The sequence below is a fragment of the Festucalex cinctus genome, chromosome 4 (assembly GCF_051991245.1).
Source record: "Festucalex cinctus isolate MCC-2025b chromosome 4, RoL_Fcin_1.0, whole genome shotgun sequence".
Lineage (NCBI taxonomy): Eukaryota > Metazoa > Chordata > Actinopteri > Syngnathiformes > Syngnathidae > Festucalex > Festucalex cinctus.
This window is the reverse complement of record NC_135414.1, coordinates 28,740,745-28,764,271: the sequence shown is the minus strand read 5'-3', so window position 1 is coordinate 28,764,271 and position 23,527 is coordinate 28,740,745. Positions and strand designations below refer to the sequence as shown.

General features: G+C 37.6%; 1 protein-coding gene across 3 annotated transcripts; it reads right to left on the bottom strand.

The window, feature by feature from the left end:
- Positions 1-9,705: 9,705 nt before the first annotated feature.
- LOC144018028 (COUP transcription factor 2-like) lies at positions 9,706-22,527 on the bottom strand. Of its 3 annotated transcripts, XM_077520101.1 has the most exons (6): positions 22,304-22,520; positions 22,056-22,156; positions 20,546-20,689; positions 19,436-20,276; positions 16,813-17,340; positions 9,706-11,808 (listed from the first exon to the last, which is right to left on the bottom strand). In XM_077520101.1, exons 4-6 carry the CDS (start codon positions 19,875-19,877, stop codon positions 11,534-11,536), a joined length of 1,245 nt encoding a protein of 414 aa, XP_077376227.1. In that variant the 5' UTR covers positions 19,878-20,276; positions 20,546-20,689; positions 22,056-22,156; positions 22,304-22,520; the 3' UTR covers positions 9,706-11,533. The 3 variants fall into 3 exon arrangements, with proteins under 3 accessions (XP_077376227.1, XP_077376230.1, XP_077376228.1); XM_077520104.1 differs by lacking the exon at positions 19,436-20,276 and having other exon boundaries at positions 22,056-22,527; XM_077520102.1 differs by lacking the exons at positions 19,436-20,276; positions 20,546-20,689; positions 22,056-22,156; positions 22,304-22,520 and adding an exon at positions 17,440-17,678.
- Between the last annotated feature and the right edge of the window lie 1,000 nt (positions 22,528-23,527).

Sequence of the window (23,527 nt, the reverse complement as noted above, 5' to 3'; positions counted from 1 at the left end):
TTTCATTTTCACAAGGCATGTTTTGTAGTAATTTCATGGGAAATCCTTGTAAGAAGAAAAAATAGAGTAAACTATTATTCCAAGGAAGCCTCTGAATGTTTTGTGACTTAAATCGTGTGGTAATCTTACGAGAATGAATAATTGATTTTTCATGAAAATAAAGTCATAATATTACTATAGGAAAACTACGGAGCCCCTAAGGTGACGTGGTAGAAAAAAGAAAGAAAAAAAACTTGCGAGGGAACGCAAAGCTGTTTACCCCCCCCCCCCCCCCCCCCCCCCTGGATACATGGAAAATACATGGAGCATGTATTTTCCCACTGCTTTGTTTACACGTTCCATCCTCGTCGCTTTTGGTCACATGGAAGATGACCCGGAAGTGTTTACGGAGCACCTAAGGTGACATGATAGGGGGGGAAAAAAACAACTTTACGTTCCCTGGTAATCTTTGCTAGAGGACGCAGTTAATTTATTTATTTTATTTATTTATTTATTTATTTATTCACCACCATGTCACCTTAGCGGTTCCGTAGAAAACGTTTTACAAGAATGTTGGATACTATAAGAAAATAGTAATTTTGTGCACCGAAACTACTTACGAGAATAACGTCAAGGAAAGCATGCATCACAATTTCATGAGAAGAATTCGGATTATCACAACTATAAAACTGACATCACACAGTACAAACAACGAAGCGATTTAAGTAAAACATGGTGCACACACATGCTGGTTCTCATGAGCCGTATATATTGGGGTCTGTGCGCGTGCGCGCCCGCGTGCGCGTGGTGTGAAAGGCGTGCGGTATAAAGGAGTTTGAAGGCCATCCTGCGGGTAGGCCTTGACCCGTCGCCATTCACGTTTGTCTTAATTGCCGCCGAGGACTTGCGAGTGCGGGGGCTCGGTTCCCGTTGCCGTTCACCGCGTTCCTGATCCCCTTTTCTGGAGCGGCGTGAAAGGCCTTTGATCTCCGCCCGCTTGATTGGCTTTCTTCCCTGCTGTCATCCCGGCGGCCATCTTGAGACGGCGAGCTTCTTTTCAGCGCGGCTTTTCTTTGGCGGCGGAGGTCAGCGGCAGGACGGCCACTCCGGGAAAATGGCTCTTTCTTTCTGTTCTTTTCTTTTCCGACGCAGAAGCCCGTCCAATTCCCAGAAGAAGAAGAAGAAGACGGCAGACAAAGACGAGCCTCTTGTCATCCCTCGGGATGAGACGTCACTCGCCGGACCCCGAGGTCACCGTTGACGGATGCCAGACGGCACAACACCCCCACCCACAAGGAACAAGATTGCTTTGGAACCACAACAGTCAGAATTATTTCCCAAGATGGCATCCCTCATGACAATCGAGAAAAATTCAATTGTTTGCGTTAAATTGGCCACAGAGACGACAGTGACGACACTTGTTTAATGTGTTAATGTGGTTCAAGCGTGCGTGTGGCATGTTTGGCCTTTTGTCCGGCACAATTACCTTCAGCATTAGCGAGCGCACCGTGGCTCATCAATTGGACACCGGCGGTAACGTGATCCGATGGTGGCAAATGCAGTGTTGGCACAAATTAGCTCCACTTTATTTAGCGAGCAAAGAAAAGAAAATGCAGGCTGCAGCATATAAACATGTTATTCTTATTTCAAACGTGCGTGCACTTGACATGTAAAAAGTATTCTTTTGTCATTTTTCCGCCTGCTGTTCCGCTGGCGGCCTGTTGGTGGTCTCAAGTGTGTGAAATTGAGGTGAGATTCTCCAGAGGGAGTGAAGAAGAGAGCGCTGGATTTGAGCTCTCCTCCAGCATGAAGTCTTCGGCTTCCATGGCTGGCTCCAAGTTGGAGCTGAAAACACAGCAGTTCCGCGTGGAGGTTGTCGTTGAAGTCCTTGACGCTCTCTTGACAATGGTCAGTGGCGTAGCAACGTTTCCCCAGGGGCACCAAGCAAGAAGGGATTGGGTGCCCCCCGGCGGCCATTCGCAGTATACATATAGTACATCATTTTAAAATGGCACAAGCTGCATCTTCAATAAACAATCACCATTAATTGTGCTTTATTCAAGTGACTTAACTTTAGCAAGAATTCTTCTAAGTGAGTTAGAAAACAGGAAAATAAAACTCATTGCATTGTCGATTTAAGAAAAAAAAAAATCAGCCTGACTATCCATGGTCAATAAAAAAAAAATGCCTACTATACGTGGTCGTTAAAAAAAAAAAAAAAAAAAAAAAAAAAAAAAAAAAAAAAAAAAAAAACGCCTCATGGTTGTTTTAAAACCCCTGCCTTACTTTGGTCATTACAATAAAGAAATAAATAAAAATGACACCTTATGATCCATACATACTTACATGGTCATTAAAAAAAAAAGGAAAAAGATGCCTTACAATACATGGTCATTTTTTTAAATTGCTTTACTACATTGTCGTTTAAAAAAAAAAAAGAAAAAAGAAAAACACCTGACTATACATGGTCGTTTAAAAAACAAAAAAACGCCTTACTCTACATGGTCATTTAAAAAAAAAAAAAAACGCCTTACTATACATGGTCGTTTAAAAAAAAAAAAAAAACTCCTGACTATACATGGTCGTTTATAAAAAATTAATTAAAAAGAAACACCTGACTATACATGGTCGTTTAAAAAAAAAAAACAAAAAAAAAAACGCCTGACTATACATGGTCGTTTAAAAAAAACAAAAAAAAACGCCTGACTATACATGGTCGTTTAAAAAAACCAAAAAAAAACCGCCTGACTATACATGGTCGTTTAAAAAAAAAAACAAAACAAAAAAACGCCTGACTATACATGGTCGTTTAAAAAAAAAAAAAAGAAACACCTGACTATACATGGTCGTTTAAAAAACAAAAAAACGCCTTACTCTACATGGTCATTTAAAAAAAAAAAAAAAAAAACGCCTTACTATACATGGTCGTTTAAAAAAAAAAAAAAAAAAAACGCCTTACTCTACATGGTCATTTAAAAAAAAAAAAAAAAAAACGCCTTACTATACATGGTCGTTTAAAAAAAAAAAAAAAACTCCTGACTATACATGGTCGTTTATAAAAAAATAAAAATAAAAAAAAAGCCTGACTATACATGGTCGTTTAAAAAAAATAAATTAAAAAGAAACACCTGACTATACATGGTCGTTTAAAAAAAACAAAAAAACAAAAAACGCCTGACTATACATGGTCGTTTAAAAAAAAAAAAAGAAACACCTGACTATACATGGTCGTTTAAAAGACAAAAACAAAAAACGCCTGGAAGAATGTTATATGAACGGAACATTAAGCCTTAATATTTTATTTTAATGCTGTTCAAACATGAAACAGATTACAACCTGTATAAGACTGAAATTTCAGATAAATAAATAATACATTTTCATATAAATCTTACACTCTACAAGCTTACTGATTAGTATTTTCTAAATTTGAATGGAAAAAAATCGCAACAATCGACTTATAAATTCGTATCGGGATTAATCAGTATCGAATCGAATCGTGACCTGTGAATCGTGATACGAATTGAATCGTCAGGTACTAGGCAATTCACACCCCTAATATACATGGTTGTTTAAAAAAAAAAAATGCCTTACTATACATGGTCGTTTTTTTAAAAAAAACAAAAACGCCTGACTATACATGGTCGTTTAAAAAAAAAAAAAAAAAAAAAAAAAACGCCTGACTATACATGGTCGTTTAAAAAAAATAAATTAAAAAGAAACACCTGACTATACATGGCCGTTTAAAAAAAACAAAAACAAAAAAAAAACGCCTGACTATACATGGTCGTTTAAAAAACAAAAAACAAAAAACGCCTACATGGTCGTTTTTAAAAAAATAAATGAAAAAGAAACACCTGACTATACATGGTCGTTTAAAAAAAATAAATTAAAACGAAACACCTGACTTATACATGGTCGTTTAAAAAAAATAAATTAAAACGAAACACCTGACTTATACATGGTCGTTTAAAAAACAAAAAAACAAAACAAAAAAACGCCTTACTGTACATGGTCGTTTAAAAAAAAACAAAAAAAACCGCCTTACTATACATGGTCGTTTTTAAAAAAAATAAAACGCCTGACTATACATGGTCGTTTAAAAAACAAACAAAAAAACAACAAAAAACGGCTTACTTTACATGGTCGTTTAAAAAAAAAAAAAAAACGCCTACATGGTCGTTTAAAAAAAAAAAATTAAAAAGAAACACCTGACTATTAAAAAAAAAAAAAAAAAAAAAACGCCTTACTTTACATGGTCGTTTAAAAAAAAAAAAAAAACGCCTAGATGGTCGTTTTAAAAAAAATAAATTAAAAAGAAACACCTGACTATACATGGTCGTTTAAAAAAAATACATTAAAAAGAAACACCAGACTTATACATGGTCGTTTAAAAAAAATAAATTAAAAAGAAACACCTGACTATCCATGGTCGTTTAAAAAACAAAGAAAAACAAAAAAACGCCTGACTATACATGGTCGTTTAAAAAAAAACAAAAAAAAACGCCTCACTATACATGGTCATTTAAAAAAAAAAAAAAGAAATGCCTGACTATACATGGTCGTTTAAAAAAAAAAAAATTAAAAAGAAACACGCCTGACTATATACATGGTCGTTTTTTGAGGGAAAAAAACAAACAAACGCCTGACTATACATGGTCATTAAAAAAGAAAAGAAAAAGAAATGCCTGACTATACATGGTCGTTTAAAAAAGAAAAGAAAGAAAAAACGCCTGACTATACATGGTTGTTTAAAAACAACAACAAAAAAGACACACCTTACGTGTTTTAAGTGTCATTCTTAAGAGCTCGGTTTTCAAATTAGGCACTATGTGGTAGGGTTTCAAAGAATCGTTTTAAACTATAGGGTCAGAGTTTCAAAGTAGGGTTTTGAATAAGGGTTAAGGTTTCGAAGGGGTTTTAAACGAGGGTTAGTGTCATTTTCGGGCATTTTTCAAGTAAACTCATGCAAGCAGGCTTTGCAATGGCATGACAAGCGGTTCCCACGTGCTCCTGAAGTGTATGACGGTGTTGCAGGTTCACGGTGCCATTGTGCACCTGTCACCGGGGCAGATGAAGTTGTCAACCGCGCCATGATTTCAATGTGACACGGACCCCCGCCCACCCGCAGTTAGCGAGAGGGACAGAAACGAGACGCTCCCGTTCCCTTGTAACCTAAAAACAGCCCCCACTGGCTCCCATTCAAGCCTGAGGGTCCCCAGGGGCCCCTCTTTCTCACACATGTGCCCCTGTGATGGTGGCCTGCTTTTATCTTCCGTATCTCAGCACTGCAACAACAGCAAGAATTGAGTCATTTGGTCCCTGCTCGTTTGAACGATATGTCGACTGAAAAACCTCCCAATTCGTCTCACAGTCTACAGACGGATCGAAAGAAAGCGTTAGCTTATCAGCTAATGCTAACCAAACTTAACGCAAATCAACTTTATAGCGCTTTCAGAGCAGCTAAAGAAGTATTTTTACACTAGCCATAGTCACGTGACTCTGTGGCGTTGTCGCAATTACGTCACAACAAGTCAAAATGGCGGTCTCACTTGGGGCAAACAAGCTCACTGAAAAGCATTAGACTTTGATTTGTGATGATTATTTTGTTTTCAAAATGTGATGAAATGTCATATACTATAACAGGCTAATTTGTATGCTAATATCAGGCAAAAGCAAAACAATACACTGTTTGTTTTCACCGTGTAATGTACTTTTCATTGCGACATCAGAAATGGCCGAATGTCCGTGTAATGAACATTTTAGGCAATGAGATGACATGGTCACGTCACATGACAGCTTGATTGACAGGCTTATATGTCAATCAGACATTTGAATGTGATGAAGAAGAAACATGCAGTTGGGATTTTCAAGGAGGGGGGAACAAAAAAGATTCTGTGAATGCACCAATTTAGCTTCAGTGCATTTCACTCTCCTCTCTGCTTATATAAGCGATTACACTCGCTCTTATGTAACCTGCCCAAATACAGACAGACGTCTCGCGTTGCACGCTAGCAGGAAACCTCGGCCACGCGCGTGCGCGCGCATCAGTGGCCATCCCTGCACACCAAATTCACCTTAACCGGAAGTTCACGTTCGAGATCCTTTTTGAGTGTTTTTGAGACATGCTGTTATGGCGAAGATAAGTTGTAGGGGGCGCTCACACACAATAATGTTCCATTCTGTTAACACCCCCCCCCCCCCCCCCAAAAAAAAAAAGCTTGTATCTTTCAAAATAAAATATTTAGTACAATGGTCAATAATTCACCAAAAAGGATGACAAAATTAATTTAAAAAAAAATTAAAATCTAAATTAGGATTTTTTTTTTCCATTTTAAAGTGACTTAATAACACGCATACCAAGTTTAGATGATTTATTTTTCAGATACAGTTTCAACTGATTTAAAACTAAATTAAAAATAAATAAATACATAAATAAAACTCACTAAAGGAATTTAGTGGGATCATTTCAATGTACAAATATTTAATAAAAAAAATAAAATAAAAATGAACTTGCTTAATGAAATGTGATAGACAGAAAACACTTTTGGAAAAATAAACAATACAATAAAGTTAATGTGTGCTGAAATGTAAATATTAAATGTAAATATAATAGGCTCAGCTCAGTATGAGTTATAGTTCATTGAAAATATTATTTTAAATATGTCCCAATTAAAGTTTCGAAATAAATAGCTAAATTGTTTTTTTTTTTAAATAATTAAAACAATAATAAAAAATAAAAACACAAGATATTTAAAAAATGATTTATACAATGTAATTGTTATTATTTATTACACAATTCGTCTAGATTGAATTCCATAGAAAAAAATCAATCAATGTGATTATATAAAAAAAAGTCACAATGTAATTCCAGTTTTAAAAAGAAATGAACTTTAATAATTGACGCTGAAGTGGGCGGGGCGGCGGCCTTGCTGCCCCTCCCCCTGCCGGTGTGTCGACTTTTTCATTCCGAGCAGTTAAGCTCCAGGAATTCCACGCTTCCGATCCCCACGAGGTTACGGGGCACTCCAGAGAGCAAGAGGTCAAAGTTGACAGCACACAAACAATATGGCGCGTCCTCAAAGGTGTCGCACGTGTCACACACATTTCACATCGTTAACGTCCAATTAAAAAAACAAAACAGAAAAGGCATATAACGTGTAACATAATTAAAAAAAAATGCAAATAAAAAGAAAGTATTTTAATTTAAAATTAAATTGCTTTCGAAACGAATTTTCCTCAAAGTATGCATTTCAAAATGTTTTGAGGTTGAGTGTTCATATCTTACATCGGCAGGATTTTTTTACGTTATCATCATCATTATTATTATTTTATTTTATTATTTTATTTATTGATTTTTTACTTTTATCGAGTATATAAAAAAAAACAAAAAAATTGTTTTTAAAATAAAAATGCTGTTGTTTTTTGTTTTTTTAAATAGAATTAATAATATTTTCATTAATCTATCCCTGAATCAATCTTCCTTTTTGTTTTTATATTTATTTTTTATTTTTTATTCATTTATTTTGTTATTAGGCCTATTTTCTTTCTTTTAAAAATCAATCAAATTCAATTTTGGATTACTTTTTTTTTTAATTATCAAAATTTCTGTTTTATTTATTATTAATGTATTAAACGGAAAGTTTATGTCGTTGGTGTCTACCCTTTTTCCTTTTATCCAACGCGAATTAAGACAACTAATTTTTGTTCTTCTTCTGATACAAGAAACAAACGGACAAAGCTGTTTCTCATCAGCGATCAAGTTCCTATTTTGAAAAAAATAAAAATAAATTTCATCGGATCTCGGCCAATCCGGAATCCACCTGACCGCATCACGTCGTCATGGCAACCGAGCGAATCTTAAATTGACAGCAACTTTGAGAGACAGTCTTGGGCCTCGCCTTCATTGTCAGCGCTTATTTTCTTGAATATTTGAGTTCATAAACAGTGGAAGCAAATTTAATGTAATCATAATAATTAATACAAATAAATAAATAATAATAATAATAATAATAATAATATTAATAACCTTTATATTTTCCAGTTCTTTTGTAAATGTTGTTCACTGCTTCCTGCAACACTAATTACCTTAAGGGGACACAAAGTTGAACTTGTACATAATAATAATAATAATAATAATAATAATAATAATAATAATAATAATAAAAAAACAGGTTGTTCTTGAATAGCCGGTTACCTTATGCAATCACTTAAATTGGACTAATAAACAAACGATTCTGTAAATTGTCATATTTAATGATATTTTTGTCATGAATCGAAATTATAATCTATAAGTTTCCATATAGTATATTTTGATTGTTTATTACGAGTATTTTTAAAATTCTGTATTTCAACTTTACTTTGAACTACACTGAAAGGTTTAAATTTTACACTTTAAAAAAAAAAAAAAAAAAAGAACTCCGAAGTATTGTTGTGTGTGTGTGTGGTGGGGATATCTAAAACAACTAAGTTGTTAAACACATATTTGATTAATTTGTTAATGCATGCATTGACAACCAACGAAACTAAAATGTTGATTTTTTTAGATATGGTAAAACAATAAAAAAATAATAAAAAAATAAATAAATAAACAAACAAATACAGAAATAAATAAATAGTGATTGTGCGTGTGAATGGGTGTTTGTCAAATAAGACAATCTGATTGGCGCAAATCAATTCTTCTTCTGCCACCTGATTGGCCAATCGCAATCGCAGCCTACACACCAAAGCAGCTTTCTTCCAAAAGTGCATTTGAACGTCTCAACTGCACAGCGTCAACACTTGTGGTGACCCCCCCACCCCCCACCCCCCACCCCTACACCCCCCGCGGTGCGTGTTGGCCCCTTTGGCCCCGGACCCCTCCTAGTGGACCCTCAGCGTCATGCTCCTCAGGCTAAAGCGGAGTGACAGGAGCCCCCGGGGGGCCCTCATTACGTCCCCTGCAAGCGAAGAAGCTGTTTAATCCGCGCGCACGCGCACACACGCTTTACTAGTTAGATTGGTTGACATGTTGTAAAACACAATACTTAACACTTAAACGTATTAAAAATATGTACTGCATTATTATTGCTAACTTTTTAAAACGACTTATTTCACGGTTATTGATAAATGAATTAAACTAATAATTATTAGTGTTCAGCTCTCAAAACAAAACACCAGGTTGTTGTTTTTTTTAGCCTGTTGGTGCTGTAAACAAATCCTGGCTAATAGTTTCTAGCTAGCTAGCTAGCTAGCGTCATCTCTCGGTGCTAACAATTTTCGTTTGTTGCCCTGACAGAGAGGCAGGGAGCAAAGTAACAAACAGAGGCATTTGATTCATTATCGTCATGGGCTTCATTGTCGGCTACTGCACAGTGCAGTCTCATTTCATTAATACTCATTAGCTAGCTAAATCTTCCCGGTCGCCATCTTGGGACAAAGCAACCCCACGCATGTTTGACAATACACACCACAATATTACAAGGTTCGCTAGTGGCTTTTCCAATTTCATTGGCGGTCTTCAGATGTTGTCCTGGGTTCCTTTGTTGAATTTTGTTGAGAGTTTTTGTCCGACTTCACTTTGTCAGACGGGATTTATTTCGGTGGCTTCTTAATCGTACAGATCTGACCATGCAGGCTCGGGTTGGGGTCAGCGTTCAATCAAGTCAGCTTTTCAAGCATAACAAATGACACACGCATGTGCACCCCCGCATACACACACCCACATGGAAACATGACTTATTACAAGTGTCAAAAGCAATCAAATACACTTTATTATCGTTATTATTTTGCTGTATAAATCTTCAGTTATAATTTAACACAGGAGAAACATGTTGTCAAACAAATATGTTTTCACAGTAAATCAGTGCTTGTTCAAAAAAAAAAAAAAAGAGCACTGACACACGCACATCGCACACATTCACGTAAAAATACACACATACAGCAATGTCATTACTTTTTTTTTTTTTTAAATAACTAAAAGTCTCTAGATGGACATTTTTACACATCACACAAGTAATGATAAAAATACAATACAAGAAAATATTAGACCGCAGTATTATTATTATTTAAAAAAAAAAAAGTGTAACCAAATATATTCATGTCTGGTGTGAATTTTGAAGGATTCATCAAAGTAAATACTGCATAACTGTTCAATTCTAATACATTATAGATTTTTTTAGGGTGACTCCTGACTCCTCACTTCCTCAGTAATTGGGAACAATCAAACTTTTTGAATAAATGCATGGAATTGTTATGATAATATCATCAGAATTTCAGTTGATTTGATTTTTTTTCATCTTTTTTTTTTACGATTGCATGGAAACGTTTGCATTTTGCCAAAATGTCCAAGTAGCTAAGGTGTGTGTTAGCCTACTTTCAAATTGACAGGTTGAACCACAAAATGTCAATAAAAAAAAAAAAAAAAAAAAAAAAAATACATTTGGGAAAATATTTGCACGTTGTCACAACATCAAGTCAAAATATGAATTGATACATTTGGCTGAAAAACGGAAAAATAAAAATATTTGCTATTGCTGTAAAGAAAATACATGGCAATTAAAATATGGTATATTGTGTTGTTTATTTTTTGCCCTTTTCCCCACAAAAACACAGACAATGTAAATAAAAACACAATTATAAATAAATAAAAATATAAAAGTAACAAAAGGTGGTTTGCTTTTCACTATTTAAAAAAAGTAATGACATTACTGATACACTCAATGCATTCTTGCTGACAGTCGAGCTAATAGCTAACATTAGCACGAAGTTTGTGCGTGCTTTTTGTGTGAAATTTTACTTTTTAAAAATTGGCTTAGTCCATCACTGAAAAAAAGTGCCACTTCTGTAAAATAAAAAATAAAAACAACATACTGACAAAACCACAACAAAAATATATCGTGAAAAAGCCCTGCTGCCTTTTTAAAACATTTGAAAAATGACAACTATGATAAATATACACACACGGGGGAGCAATACGTATTTTACAACACTGCAAAAAATGTCCAGTAATCTCAAAAAGGAAAGATTTGTTGGGAGCAACAGACATGACGGGGGTGATGATTTTTTTCATTTTTTTTTTTTTCATTTTTACCACAATACAGATAAAAGGTGCACACACTGCGCTAATTTGTAGCCATGAAGTACGCGAATGATTTTCGAAATGAGCGCAATAAAGAGGTGAAGGTGTCGCCATTTTCTTGCCCCCATGACCTGAATTGTCCATGTGAACATTAAACTTGCAAATCAATATTTTGTGTGCTACACCAACAATTTTTGTAAAATGCAGCCCTAAAAAGAATAGAGAAAAAAAATAGAATTCGGTTTGCCTAAATTAACTGCATACATTTGTTAGAAACTTTGCAAACAGAAAAAAAAGCAGATAGCTAAATTTGCGAAAAGCGAATTAGCACATGCGAAGGTTGTAGTAGTATTTTGTGGCCACAAATGAGCATTTTGTGTGCACGTTATATCCGCGTTGTGTCTCCCGAATGCCATGTCTGGATGTGCAAGTTTGTCCCGCGGCGAAGACGATTATTACCTCAGCTCGGCCGCCCTCCCCGCCACAGGGGGGCGCTAGCTACTGGACGGGCACGTAAGGCCAGTTGAAGCTGCCGCCCGACAGCAGCATGTCGCGGATGAGCGTCTCGATGGGCGTCTTGCCCACCAGTCGCACGAAGAAAAGCTGCTCGATGACGGCCGACGACACGGAGCGCAGGGACGGGAGACGCAGCAGCAGGCGGCCGAAGCGGCTGGGCTGGTTCGGGTACTGGCTGCGCACGTACTCCTCCAGCGCGCACTGAGACTTCTCCTGAAGGCCCTCCACGTGCGCCGCGTCCGACAGGCCGCACGCGTCTGGTCAGAACCGGAAGCGGGAAAAGAGAAAGAATCTTGTGGCAGGCAAACTCATGATGACATCATCAGGGTGACATCATTCCAAGCCGAATACATTTGAAGTCGAGTTTTGGTGGTAAAAAGTTTGAGTTCCGTTGAGTTCACCATTGATGAAGATTTACTGTATTCATTGAAAATGTGTCTCTAACTGAATCAACATTCAAACCTAGTTCTCTTTTGACTCTCTGTTGATCTTTCAAATATATGTAGAAATTATTATTATTTTTTAATATTTACTTTTATTTTTTTAGATAAAAATATTCTTCAAATGAATTGATATAGATAAAAAAAGAAAGAAAAATTAACCATTCAAAAAACGTCAGTCCAAAATGTTTAGTTGTCAGAAAAAAAAGGTAGATGAAAAAGTTGAAAAAGTACCTAAAAATGTCAACAATAAAAAAAAAAAAAGTGACCATATAATGTCCAAAAAGGAAGAGGTAAAGTAGAAATTTACCATAAAATGTCCATGAAATTTCCAAAAATGTCAGAATTGGGGAAAAAAAAAGAAAAAAGACTGAAACGGAAATGTTAAAAGTAACCATGAATTGCCCAAACAAAAGTCAGAAAATTGGCAAAAAAAAAGTCAGAAAACTGATTTTAAAAAAATGTAACTGCAATGTAAACGTGATTTAAAAAGTAACCATAAAATGTCCAAAAACAAAAGAAATTCTGCAAATTACTATAAAATATCCACAAAATTGCCAAAATATCAGAAAATTGCTAGCAAAAAAACGGAGTAGAAAATCCCCAAAATAGTCATAAAATTTGCAAAAAAGGTAGAAAGGCAGAAAAGTCTAAAAATGAACAATGAAAAAAAATGTTAATCCAAAAATGGAAAACCAAAGTTAGAAGAAACTGAATCGTATTGTATGTTGCATATTTTTGTGTTATGGTACAGCTCTAATTAGCTCTTGAGCCCTCTGTACATAAGACTAACACTAACCAAGGTTATTTTAGTTAACGGAAACTAATGGAAAAACTAAATCTAAAATTCAAAAAACAATTTTGTTAACGAAATAACAAAAACTAAAAAGCTTTTTAATAAATAAAAACTAACTGAAACTACATTTTATGTTTACAAAACCAACTATAATTATAGTTAAAAAATGTCCTTCGTTTTTGTCTTTGGTAATTAATAAAAAGCATGAGCCTTTTGGGGATAATTTTAAATGCGATTTTTAGTAGATTTATTTTGATATAAACAGAATAATGACGTTTGAAAGTGTGTCACACAGAAGTGAGGTCATCTAGCAGCAGCCAATAGAAAAGCACATTCAGAGGACGTCGCTCCCATGGTGTTTTTTTTTTTTTTTTTTTTAATATTATGGACAAGTAATACACATTTTTTTAAACTAAAACTAATACTGAAACTAACTAAAACTAAACTAAAACTAAGCATTTATTAAATAAATAAAACTAATAAAAACTAACAGGACCACTCTGAAAACTAATTAAAACAATTAAAACAATTAAAACAATTAAACTAATCAATCAATCAATCAATCAATCGTAATCCATAATTAATGAAAAAAATTGTGTATTTATTTGCATACATAAGCCTTTTATTCTGTAATACTTCCTCCCATTTCATTACTTGATTGATTTTCTTTCAAATAATAAAACTTGGCAACGTGATTTCATCTCTGTGAGTGGATTGAAACGTCAAATCAAATATGACTTCTGCTCACAACTCATCAAAATTAGACTTTCAAAAAAACCGATACGAGGGCATCCAACTAAAAACAAACGGGAACGCCTTAACCAGTGTGTGACTTTCACCAGATCAACGGCGCATGGAACGTATACGAGACGACAAATCTACAAGCTGCCGCCCAGATAAACATCCAGCTCGACCTCGTTTGACCCGCTCGCTCGGCACGCCACCGCCAAGATGGCCGCCGCCAAATGTAGGGCAGCGCTTCTGCAGCGTGGCAGCTGCATGAAGCCTGCCCGGCGTTCACGTACGCCGACATGTGTCCCGTTTTGATGACACGTGTACAACGCCGACTCGTGCGGACGGACGACAACACGAGCCGCGCAAGAAGCACAAGTAGCTGCTATCAAACAACAAATATGCCTTCATCACTAATCACAACTCATATGCCACAAAACAATAACAAACATGCTACAAAACAATAACAAACACTGAATGTAATTTAAATGTGCCATAAAACAACACTTAAATATCCAGTATGCCATAACAACAGTTAATACCACCAAATGTGGCCACACAAAAAAAGACATTGCTCACCAAGTAACACCACAATAGCATATAGGCAGTTGTTTAATTCATAACAATTATTATTCTTATTATTCGAAAGCACTGTAACATCATTCACAGCTTAAACATAAACACTTGCCTTAAATCTATATAAAAATTAAGTACCTGTATTTAAATAGTATTCAATTAAAATGTATTGCACATAGAGGTGTCAGTCGATTAAAATTTTTAATCGTAATTAATCGCATGACTTCAATAATTGCCTGACGATTAATCGCACATTTTATATCTCAATTTATATTCAATAAAATGTACAATCCCCCCCCCCCACCCCAAAACAGGGCCGGGCGAACGTGTCAGCTGCGTGACGTCACTCCCGCGGCAATTTGAAAGCACGCACGGATTTTTTTTTTTCCTTCACTCACTCATTTCACACACGTAAGCTTCTGTGAGTGAGTGAGTGAGTGGAAAAAAAAAATACGTGCGTGCTTTCAAATTGCCGCGGGAGTGACGTCACGCAGATGACACGTTCGCCCGCCCATTTCACACACGGAAGCTTCTGTGAGTGAGTGAGTGAGTGAGTGAGTGGAAAAAAAAAATCCGTGCGTGCTTTCAAATTGCCGAAGGGAGTGACGTCACGCAGCTGACACGTTCGCCCGCCCATTTCACACACGGAAGCTTCTGTGAGTGAGTGAGTGAGTGAGTGAGTGAGTGGGAAAAAAAAATCCGTGCGTGCTTTCAAATTGCCGCGGGAGTGACGTCACGCAGCTGACACGTTCGCCCGGCCCCGTTTGCGACACGCCCCCCCGCTCTGCGACTGGCTGGAGGGGTGTAAACACTGTCTTTCCACAGAAACGTCCCGCTGTTTACAAAACAAACACAAAATGGTAAAATACAGGCTGGGTTTAGGACAAAATCACCCCCACACATTATGAAAAGCATATCTATAAATTGAGAAGTAGTTTGATTGTTTAAATCCTGTATTTAAAAAGTGCCTTTTCCAGAGTGAAACTGGCAGACAGCGCCTTTAAGCTAACGAGATAATAACGCGATAATTTTTGACACCCATAATTGCACATAAAAGTTATTTAGAAAATGCATTGAAAAGATTATATGCAAACATATTGTAGTTAAAAGTGAAATACAACCAAACTCCACTGAACAAATTCTGCTTTTAAAACACCTTTTAAGCCACTATAACATTTGGCACAATTTGAGCAATTTATTCGGCGACTCTTTCATGTACCACAAGAGGGAGCCTGCGTACCACATTTTGACAATCAGTGCACCAATGCCTCCTTGCACACAAAGCAAGACTTTAAATGTACTATAAAATATATCAACACACTATAGCACTATTAATAACACAGGAACATCTTTTGTTGGCGGGAAAATGTACATCACCAACCATTGACCTAATAATGGGCGTACTTTTCAAAAAATGCAATATTAATGAATGATTGTTTTGTATTATTATTTTTAACTAATTAAAAAGTGAAGTAATAGTAAATTAAAGAACAGGGCTTTTTTATTATAGTGCTTTTTTTTTTTTATTTTCTTAAGAAGCAATATTATAGTGAAGGATCTGGGTTTGATTCCCCTTCCACACTCCATAATTGATGCAGAGTTGGTTCTATTCTCCATGACAGATGAAATGCAGCGTGTCCCTTTAAGGGCGGCCTTGTTCAACCGGGTCAAGTGAGGTGACTGCGCTGACTGAACCTCTTACATAACATACTGCTGCTTTTTGTAAATAGTAAATATATTTTATCACATGGTATAAGTGAACGTCCTCTTCGGTGCTATTTAGTTTGGCAAATAGATGAATCAACAATAAAGCAAAGCATGTATCTCCACAATTTACATGCTGTTGTGTTTTCAGTATAGAAAAACTCATCTACAAAATTGAATATACCATCTTGTTTTTCTTCGAACGATGATATGGGTCATTATGAAAACAATGACAAATATTTCCAGGTTGTTGTAAATTTTTTGTTTAAACTTTTTGTTTTAATTTGGAAAACCATATAATACCGAAGAGTATTTGCCTCTTTAAAATCCGTATAAAAAGTTAAATATCATGTTGTAACGTACGGAATGGAATGTCGTTTGAATGCATTTCATTTAAAAAAAAAGAAGGAAAAAAAGAAACATTTTATTCCCCCATAATTCCACGGGGTAATGCCACAATTACGCATGCGCAAGTCAAGTCAATAACCCGTGGCAAAATGGGAACAAATGTATTTGCCATTTAGCTTATGTTTTATGTATATATTCAAACAGCTTTAACAACATGTTCGAATAACCACTACGTTCGAAGGACTTTACCAAGATGTTTTAACTACACCAACATGTTCAAATAACTACAGATCAACAATACCCTTGAGGCTGGGTCGCGAGTAGGGTAGTTTCCCACGGACTTGACGGGCCCTGAAGGCAACACAGATTTTTGTTTTGGTAAGCTATGCGCGTTAGCAAGCTGTTGCGTTCGGGTGTTGTTAACTTAAAAATTGTCATTAAAGTAACGCTTGGCCTGATTATTTCACCAACGCTACAATCCGTTCAAACAACTTATCAAACTTTGCAGTACATTTCAACGACACAGCTTATTGGCAGTTCAATGTTCCGTAAAAACGTGTCAAGTTTCCCGTTTTAACTGGCTAGCTAGGTGTCACGTTATGAGTTATCAGATGGAATCGTGATCTTTATGAGGTCACCCGGCGGTCGGCGATGACGTCACGTACCCGTGGTGAAGAGCACAACGGCCTTGAGGCACGAGTACTCGGCCGAGTCCACGTGCAGCGTCTTGAGCTTCTCCACCTGCTCCTGGAAGACCCGGATGTGGTCCATGAAGGCCACCACGCGCTCCGCCGACATCGGGGCGGCGTGCAGTCCCGCGGCGGCCAGCAGGGGCGCCACATGCACCGGCATGGCGCACTGCGCCGCGTTGAGCACGAACAGCTCGCTCCAGGTGAGCCGCAGCAGGGCCACCTGGTCGGACACCTGCAGGTCGGGGAAGAAGGGGATGTTGCGGGCCCACTCGACGGCGCTGAACAGCATGCGCGCCGCCAGCTCGCAGATGTTCTCGATGCCAACCGCGCCGCCGCCCGGCAGGCACTGCGAGCCGAAGCGCGACGTGGCGTAGGGCTCGGCCCGCAGCAGCAGCGAGATGTAGCCGGACAGGTAAGAGTGGCACTGGAGGGGCTCCCCCGTGCTCAGGGAGAACTGGCCGTGGAACGACTGCGCCGCGGGGAGACGGCCTCGTTGCACCGCTGGAAAGTAAATAAACAAACAATTAAATAGACAAACAAATAAACACAAGGTTATACTGAAAAGTGCCATCATAAAAAAATAATAAAGTGTAGGCTAACCAAAAAAATATACTACACTAAATATGTCGAAAACGCAATAAAAAAACAACAACTGTAAAAGTACATCACTGTAAGCCATCAAAGTGATGTAACGACACTAAATTTTTATATACTTTAAAGATGCCATAAAACCAAAAGAGACTTGAATAAAGGCAGGGGAGGATTAAAGTGGTTCTGGATCGCGTGCGAGCATCTCCGCCGTCACGCCAGAGGGGGTTTGGAGAGGTGCTAAATTTAGGACTGGCTGTCTTCTTGGCGTCCCGGTTGGTTTCACCCCCATACGCACGCGGAGACCCAAGCCCCTCCTCCTCAACTCCAAGCCTGAAACTTTGGATGCACCCAAACTCACTAATGATCGACTCGTTTCATCTGGATTCGATCCAGATTTGTTTTCAGGGGCCCAATTCCGATGATATTGTTTGAGACTGCTTCCATTCTGGACTGCACGAGGATTTGTTTACATTATGATTCGCCTGCTATGACAGCTCATATCTATGCACTACAACATTTTTGGAAATTAAAATTCCATTATAGGGGATTCATTTTTTAGGCTTATTTGAAAAAATAAAATAAAAATAAAATAAATACAAAAATAAAAACTATAACGCCCCCCCCCCCCAAATAAAGGCCTATAAAATGAACCACATAATGGAATTTTAACCTCCAAAAATGTTGTATATTGCATTAGTTCAACATTTTTAACAATGCAACTGTCTGATGTTCTTTTCCTTCATGAATTTTAACTTTAAAAAAAAAATGGATGGCTGACATTTGACGTGGAAGTAAAATATTACATTAGAAATTCCAAATTGTATTATGATACTCAGTTCTTTACTTTGTTTACTTTGTATATGTTTTAAAACCTTATGCCTATATATGTACATATAAATATTTAATAATACTGTATATATTCTATCGTTATTGATTGGCTGAGATAAATCACATGGTTCTCCATTGTCGTATGACATAAATTTTGACTGAGATTAAATGTTATAAATGTGGTTACTTTTCATGTAAACTACTGTGTAGTTTTTTTTAAAACAAAAAGTTTTGTTAGTTTTAATTCCGGTATATCAATTGTTTAATTGTTAATGAAAGGTCAGTATTATAAACAATACAATTTAAAATGCTATGTATACACGACCGATTTGTGCAACAAAGTTTATAAGCCCAGAACTACTATTATTTAGGTCAAATATAAATACTGGAAGGTGGCTGATTTGGGGGGATTTTATTGAGAATCAACATTTTTAACGTAACCCATAAAAAAAAAGACTTGATTTGTTTTTGTTTTTTTTGTCTAAAGAAACAGAAAATTTGGCACTTATGGTATTTGGCATTTATGTTTTTCCAAATTGTAAATAAATGTGAATTTCACAAGAAGCACAATATTTTTTAATTAAAAAATATTTTAAGTTGAATGTTATTGGGAGTAAGTTGAATTTTCTTTTGTTGGATTAATTAAACAACAAAAAAAGTACAACAATTTTCATTTAGAAAATTTAGCTATACAAATTGTTTTGTTTTTTTGCAAGCTGAGAATTGTTTTTCTTGTATGTTTGCTTAGCTGCATATTGACCTAATTTACGTCTGTATTGGTTTTAGCATGTCGCATAAACACAAAGTAAAGATTGGTTTGAATCGATCAAGAAATGTGAAAGGATGTAATTTATTAAAAAAAAATGACAGCACTAATTTTGGAATGCTGTCGTTGAAAAATGAACAATGATAATTTTAGGGACGTTGACGTTTGTCATGGGAAATGTGGAACAGCCTAAGGCCAAATGAGGGTATTTGAGAGAATGTAATAAATAATAGGCCCACTTCAAGACGTAAGGAACATTTTGAAGTGGACTGATTTGAATCGACTAATAAAAATGGAAAGAGTAACTGAGTATCGGAAGTTGACGTAACAATACCGCGATAAAAAATTTTTTTTGGGGTGGGGAATAATGAATGTGAGAGAAAATGCAGCCGATCGGACCGGGACTCGCACCTTCCCTCCTCATGCCCACTTTGAGGCACTTCTTGAGCCGGCAGTACTGGCACTGGTTGCGGTGGTGCTGGTCGACGGGGCAGCTCCGGCTGGCCCGGCAGGTGTAGCTCAGGTTTCGGCGCACGCTGCGCTTGAAGAAGCTTTTGCAGCCCTCGCAGGTGAACTGGCCGTAGTGCTTGCCGCTCGACTTGTCCCCGCACACGATGCACTCGATGTGCGCGCTCGCCTGCTTGTCCGACGACGACGAGGACGAAGACGAAGAACTGTTGTTGGCGGTGATGGTCGCGGTGGTGGCTGGAACCGCGGCGGGGGGCATTTCCAGGGACGTCGCCGGCGGCGGGTTCATGTGCACCGGCAGAGCCAAGGGAGCAACGTGCGACGCCGGGGAAGAGAGCGTCCCCTCATCGGGGTTCCTCCACGCCACCATCGCCATGTCCGTCATAAACTTCCCCACCTCCTCACTCTTTTTTTTTTTCTTTTCTTTTTCTTGTCACTGGGAGGAAAGTGACAAAAAATCTCGCATGACAAAAGAAAAGGAGCGTGCGTGGAGACCACCCAACAGATTTTATCCTATGTAGAACAAAAATAGAATAAACAAATCCACGTCCGGGTCCTCCAGCTTGTTACCCGGCTCTCCGGGCAGGCCTTGCTCCCCCAAAAAAGTCCCCGAGTAGCACGCAAAGAAAAAGAGAGGAAGATCACGCGTGGAGGTCTGATGGGTCTGATGATGTTTGTTGGCTCCGGGACTGAAGAGGACAAGGAGGGGGTGTGACATCATCAGCAGTGACGTTTTAGAGGAGGCGTGGTCAAAGCGAGAGGAGAGACCAGTGCGCGCTTCACTCTAACAGCAGTAGCATGACGCCCCCTGGTGTTAATAAGGAGTAATAGCCTACATGACACGACGCTCACCCCCATTGTGAATGCTGCCGGGTTTTAAAATGGTGACAGTTCGATCTCATAGCAGATTTGGTTCATATTAATGTAGGAAATAATGTATATAACCTGTTCTGGGGTCAAAATAGCGCCATAAAAAAAAAACATTCATGCAAAGATTTCAAAACTACAAATTAAACACTAGGAAAAAGGAAGAAAAGACAACGCTTTACTTACCCATTGGGAGCTCAGGATACTCTTTTGTTGGACATTGTGTACTCGATATAAAGATGCAGTCATCTTGTCCTCAGAAGCTGCTGTGTGTTGATGCTAAGTCGCGTGTAAATGCTGTTTGACTCATTGCTGCAAACGTCCTCGGGTCTTGCGTCCAGACATGTTGTCACAAGGCCAAATATAGGGTCAAGGATGCCAATGGGATATAATCAAGATATAAGGAGGGGTTAATAGGGTGCATGACAAGGAAGAATATGTGGTAGTATGTGGCTGGAAGCTTCCTGGGGTTTGTGTTCTACATTAAAACGGAAAGTCAGTTGTGTTCATACACCCACAACAGCACAAAATTTACACGACTTGTTGGCTAGTGCGTCGGCAAAAATACCAAAACGCAGTTTAGTTTGCCCCTGCGTATGTTTAGACCTCATTTTCAACTTTCCATTTTCCCAGATTTTTTGGGTATGGGCACAAAAAAAAAAAAAAAAAAAACTAATAAGAGCAACTCAACATATGTGTTTGTGGATTTCAGTGTATTATATGTGAGCAATTTGACGTGTAGTATATGTGAGCTCTTTTTTGTTGATTAGATGCGCTGCGGTGTCAAACGTTTCTTAACATTTTGACGGGTTACAAGCAAAGGGGATTTTTGAAACGTCTGTCCCGAAAGTTTTGGATGGGTTATCGGCACTGACGCAATCGGACAGGTGCCACCGAGGCCACTGGGCACGAGCGACACAGGTGATTTTCAAGGTCGCTGAGCAGCTGTGAGCGTGATTCGCAGAGACCGACGTGAGCGTGCTCGCCACGGACGAGCAGGCCAGGTGAAACCTGAACCAACTTGACCTGACCATGATTGTCGACGAGGACATGTTTTGAATTGCCCTGGCATAAATTTCTGTTGTCCGAGTTAAGCATGCATTTTATTTAATATTATAAAATATAGCTAGAAATAAATAACATAAACAAATTATTAGGGGTGTGAATTGCCTCGTACCTGACGATTCGATTCGTATCACGATTCACAGGTCACGATTCGATTCGATACCGATTAATCCCGATACGAATTTACAAGTCGATTGTTGCGATTTTTTTCATTCAAATTTAGAAAATACTAATCAGTAAGCTTGTAGAGTGTAAGATTTATATGAAAATGTATTATTTATTTATCTGAAATTTCTGTCTTATAGAGGTTGTAATCTGTTTCATGTTTGAACAGCATTAAAATAAAATATTAAGGCTTAATGTTCCGTTCATATAACATTCTTCCATGCTCAAGGTGTGAATCCTAAAAAAAAATAAAAAAAAATTCTGCCGATTATTGAATCGATTCGAGAATCGCGCGATGTAGTATCGCGATATATCGCCGAATCGATTTTTTTTAAAACACCCCTACAAATTATATAATAAAATATAAATAATAATAAATTAATAAAAAATATATAGATATTTTCTCAGCGCTCCGCCCATATCAATAAGACCTCACAACTGTGAGGCAGATGTGCTAACCACTCACCATGCTGCCGTCACTCAAAACGTAATAGCGGCCGTGAGGCGGTGCGTGACAGACGGCCAAGGTCACGGCGAGGTGGTCGGCGGGCTGCCGAGGCCAGAGCGCTTGAAAAGTGAAGACGAGTGGAAGACACATTTGTCTGTCAGCTGCGTCTCGGGCGCCCATGCAGTCCCGAGTCATCGAGTCAATCGGCCAAACAGCGACACGACCTTAGAGTCACTTGTGACATAGAATGGCGTGCTTTGCTTTACCACCGCGGCCCCGCGAACAGCCCCGGCGAAGACACGTCGCGACCTGGCTCGACCGGTCCCCGACCCGTCATCCACGAGGCGAGCTACCGGTTGAGCGGAGATCCATGGCGGAAATGAAATCGTCGTGAAGAGCAAGCGCTTTTGGATTCATGCGCTGTCACAAGCAATCTTCTTCTTACCGTGAAAGGAAACGACAACCTAGCGCAGTCAAGTCTCCTTAATGATGACATCAAACACACTTTTTTTTTTATTTTGTGTATTACAGTAAATTCCCCACCATCGCGCTAATTTAAATGAAAACTTGACTTGTTCATCTCGTCTCTTCCGGGTGTAATTCTATTCCTGGCCACTAGATGGTGGCGCGTAATTTCCTGTGATGTGATGAAAGTTTGAAAGATGAATGAAGAAGAAAACCAGGAAGTCATCCACACGACCTAATTTTAGAATTTAACGTCGTAGATTCTACAGAAAGCAAACGACAGTAGATTAATTTTATAAATGTGCATTTTTGGGTAGGAATTGTTGCTCTAATGCAAACAGAATAAAAAATTATGAAAATACTGAGGAATTTGGCCATGACTCTTAGTGTTATTTAGTAACTTTGTCAATTTAAGAGACTTGAATCCAACAATATCTATTGTATCGTTATGTTAAAATTCCAACATGACTATACACTATGTATAGGCTTATATAGATATATATTCGTAAATAATTTGAGAAATTACAATAGATAAAATAATTTCACGAAGTCTTTAATTTGCAGCATATTTTAATTTCTAACATATAAAAATATTTCTAAATACGTATATTATTACTCAAACCACTCTTGGTTAAGATGATAAATGCAAAATCATTCGCACGTTATTGATTCTGACAAGTAAGATATTTTGTAATGCTAAATGCTAAGCTGCCAAGTATTTTCTCATGTACAACAGTCAAGCAAGGGTGGCTTAATATTCAAAGCAAAAATAGTATATTTAATTTATATACAATGAACATACAATCATCATTATCCTTTCCAAAGAATATACAGGATGTATAGCTTTTTAAAAAAAATACAAATTCATGTAGTTGAAATAAAAAAACGTAACTTAAAAAACAAGCGATATTTTTCTGCTGAAATGCCCTTTTCTCCTTCTACTTAAAAAAGGTCCCCTGCATACAATCAGCCAATCCAAAGAAAACTGCCGCTTATGGTTCCTCTTAGCTGAAGGCAACATGCTG

Coding starts and splice junctions, on each gene's coding strand:
- LOC144018028 (XM_077520101.1), bottom strand. CDS start 19,877: ATGACGGACATGGCGATGGTGGCGTGGAGGAACCCCGATGAGGGGACG. Junction 17,341..19,435: donor AGTGGGCATGAGGAGGGAAG/GTGCGAGTCCCG, acceptor TTTACTTTCCAG/CGGTGCAACGAGGCCGTCTC. Junction 11,809..16,812: donor CGTTGTGCTCTTCACCACGG/GTACGTGACGTC, acceptor GGTTCTGACCAG/ACGCGTGCGGCCTGTCGGAC.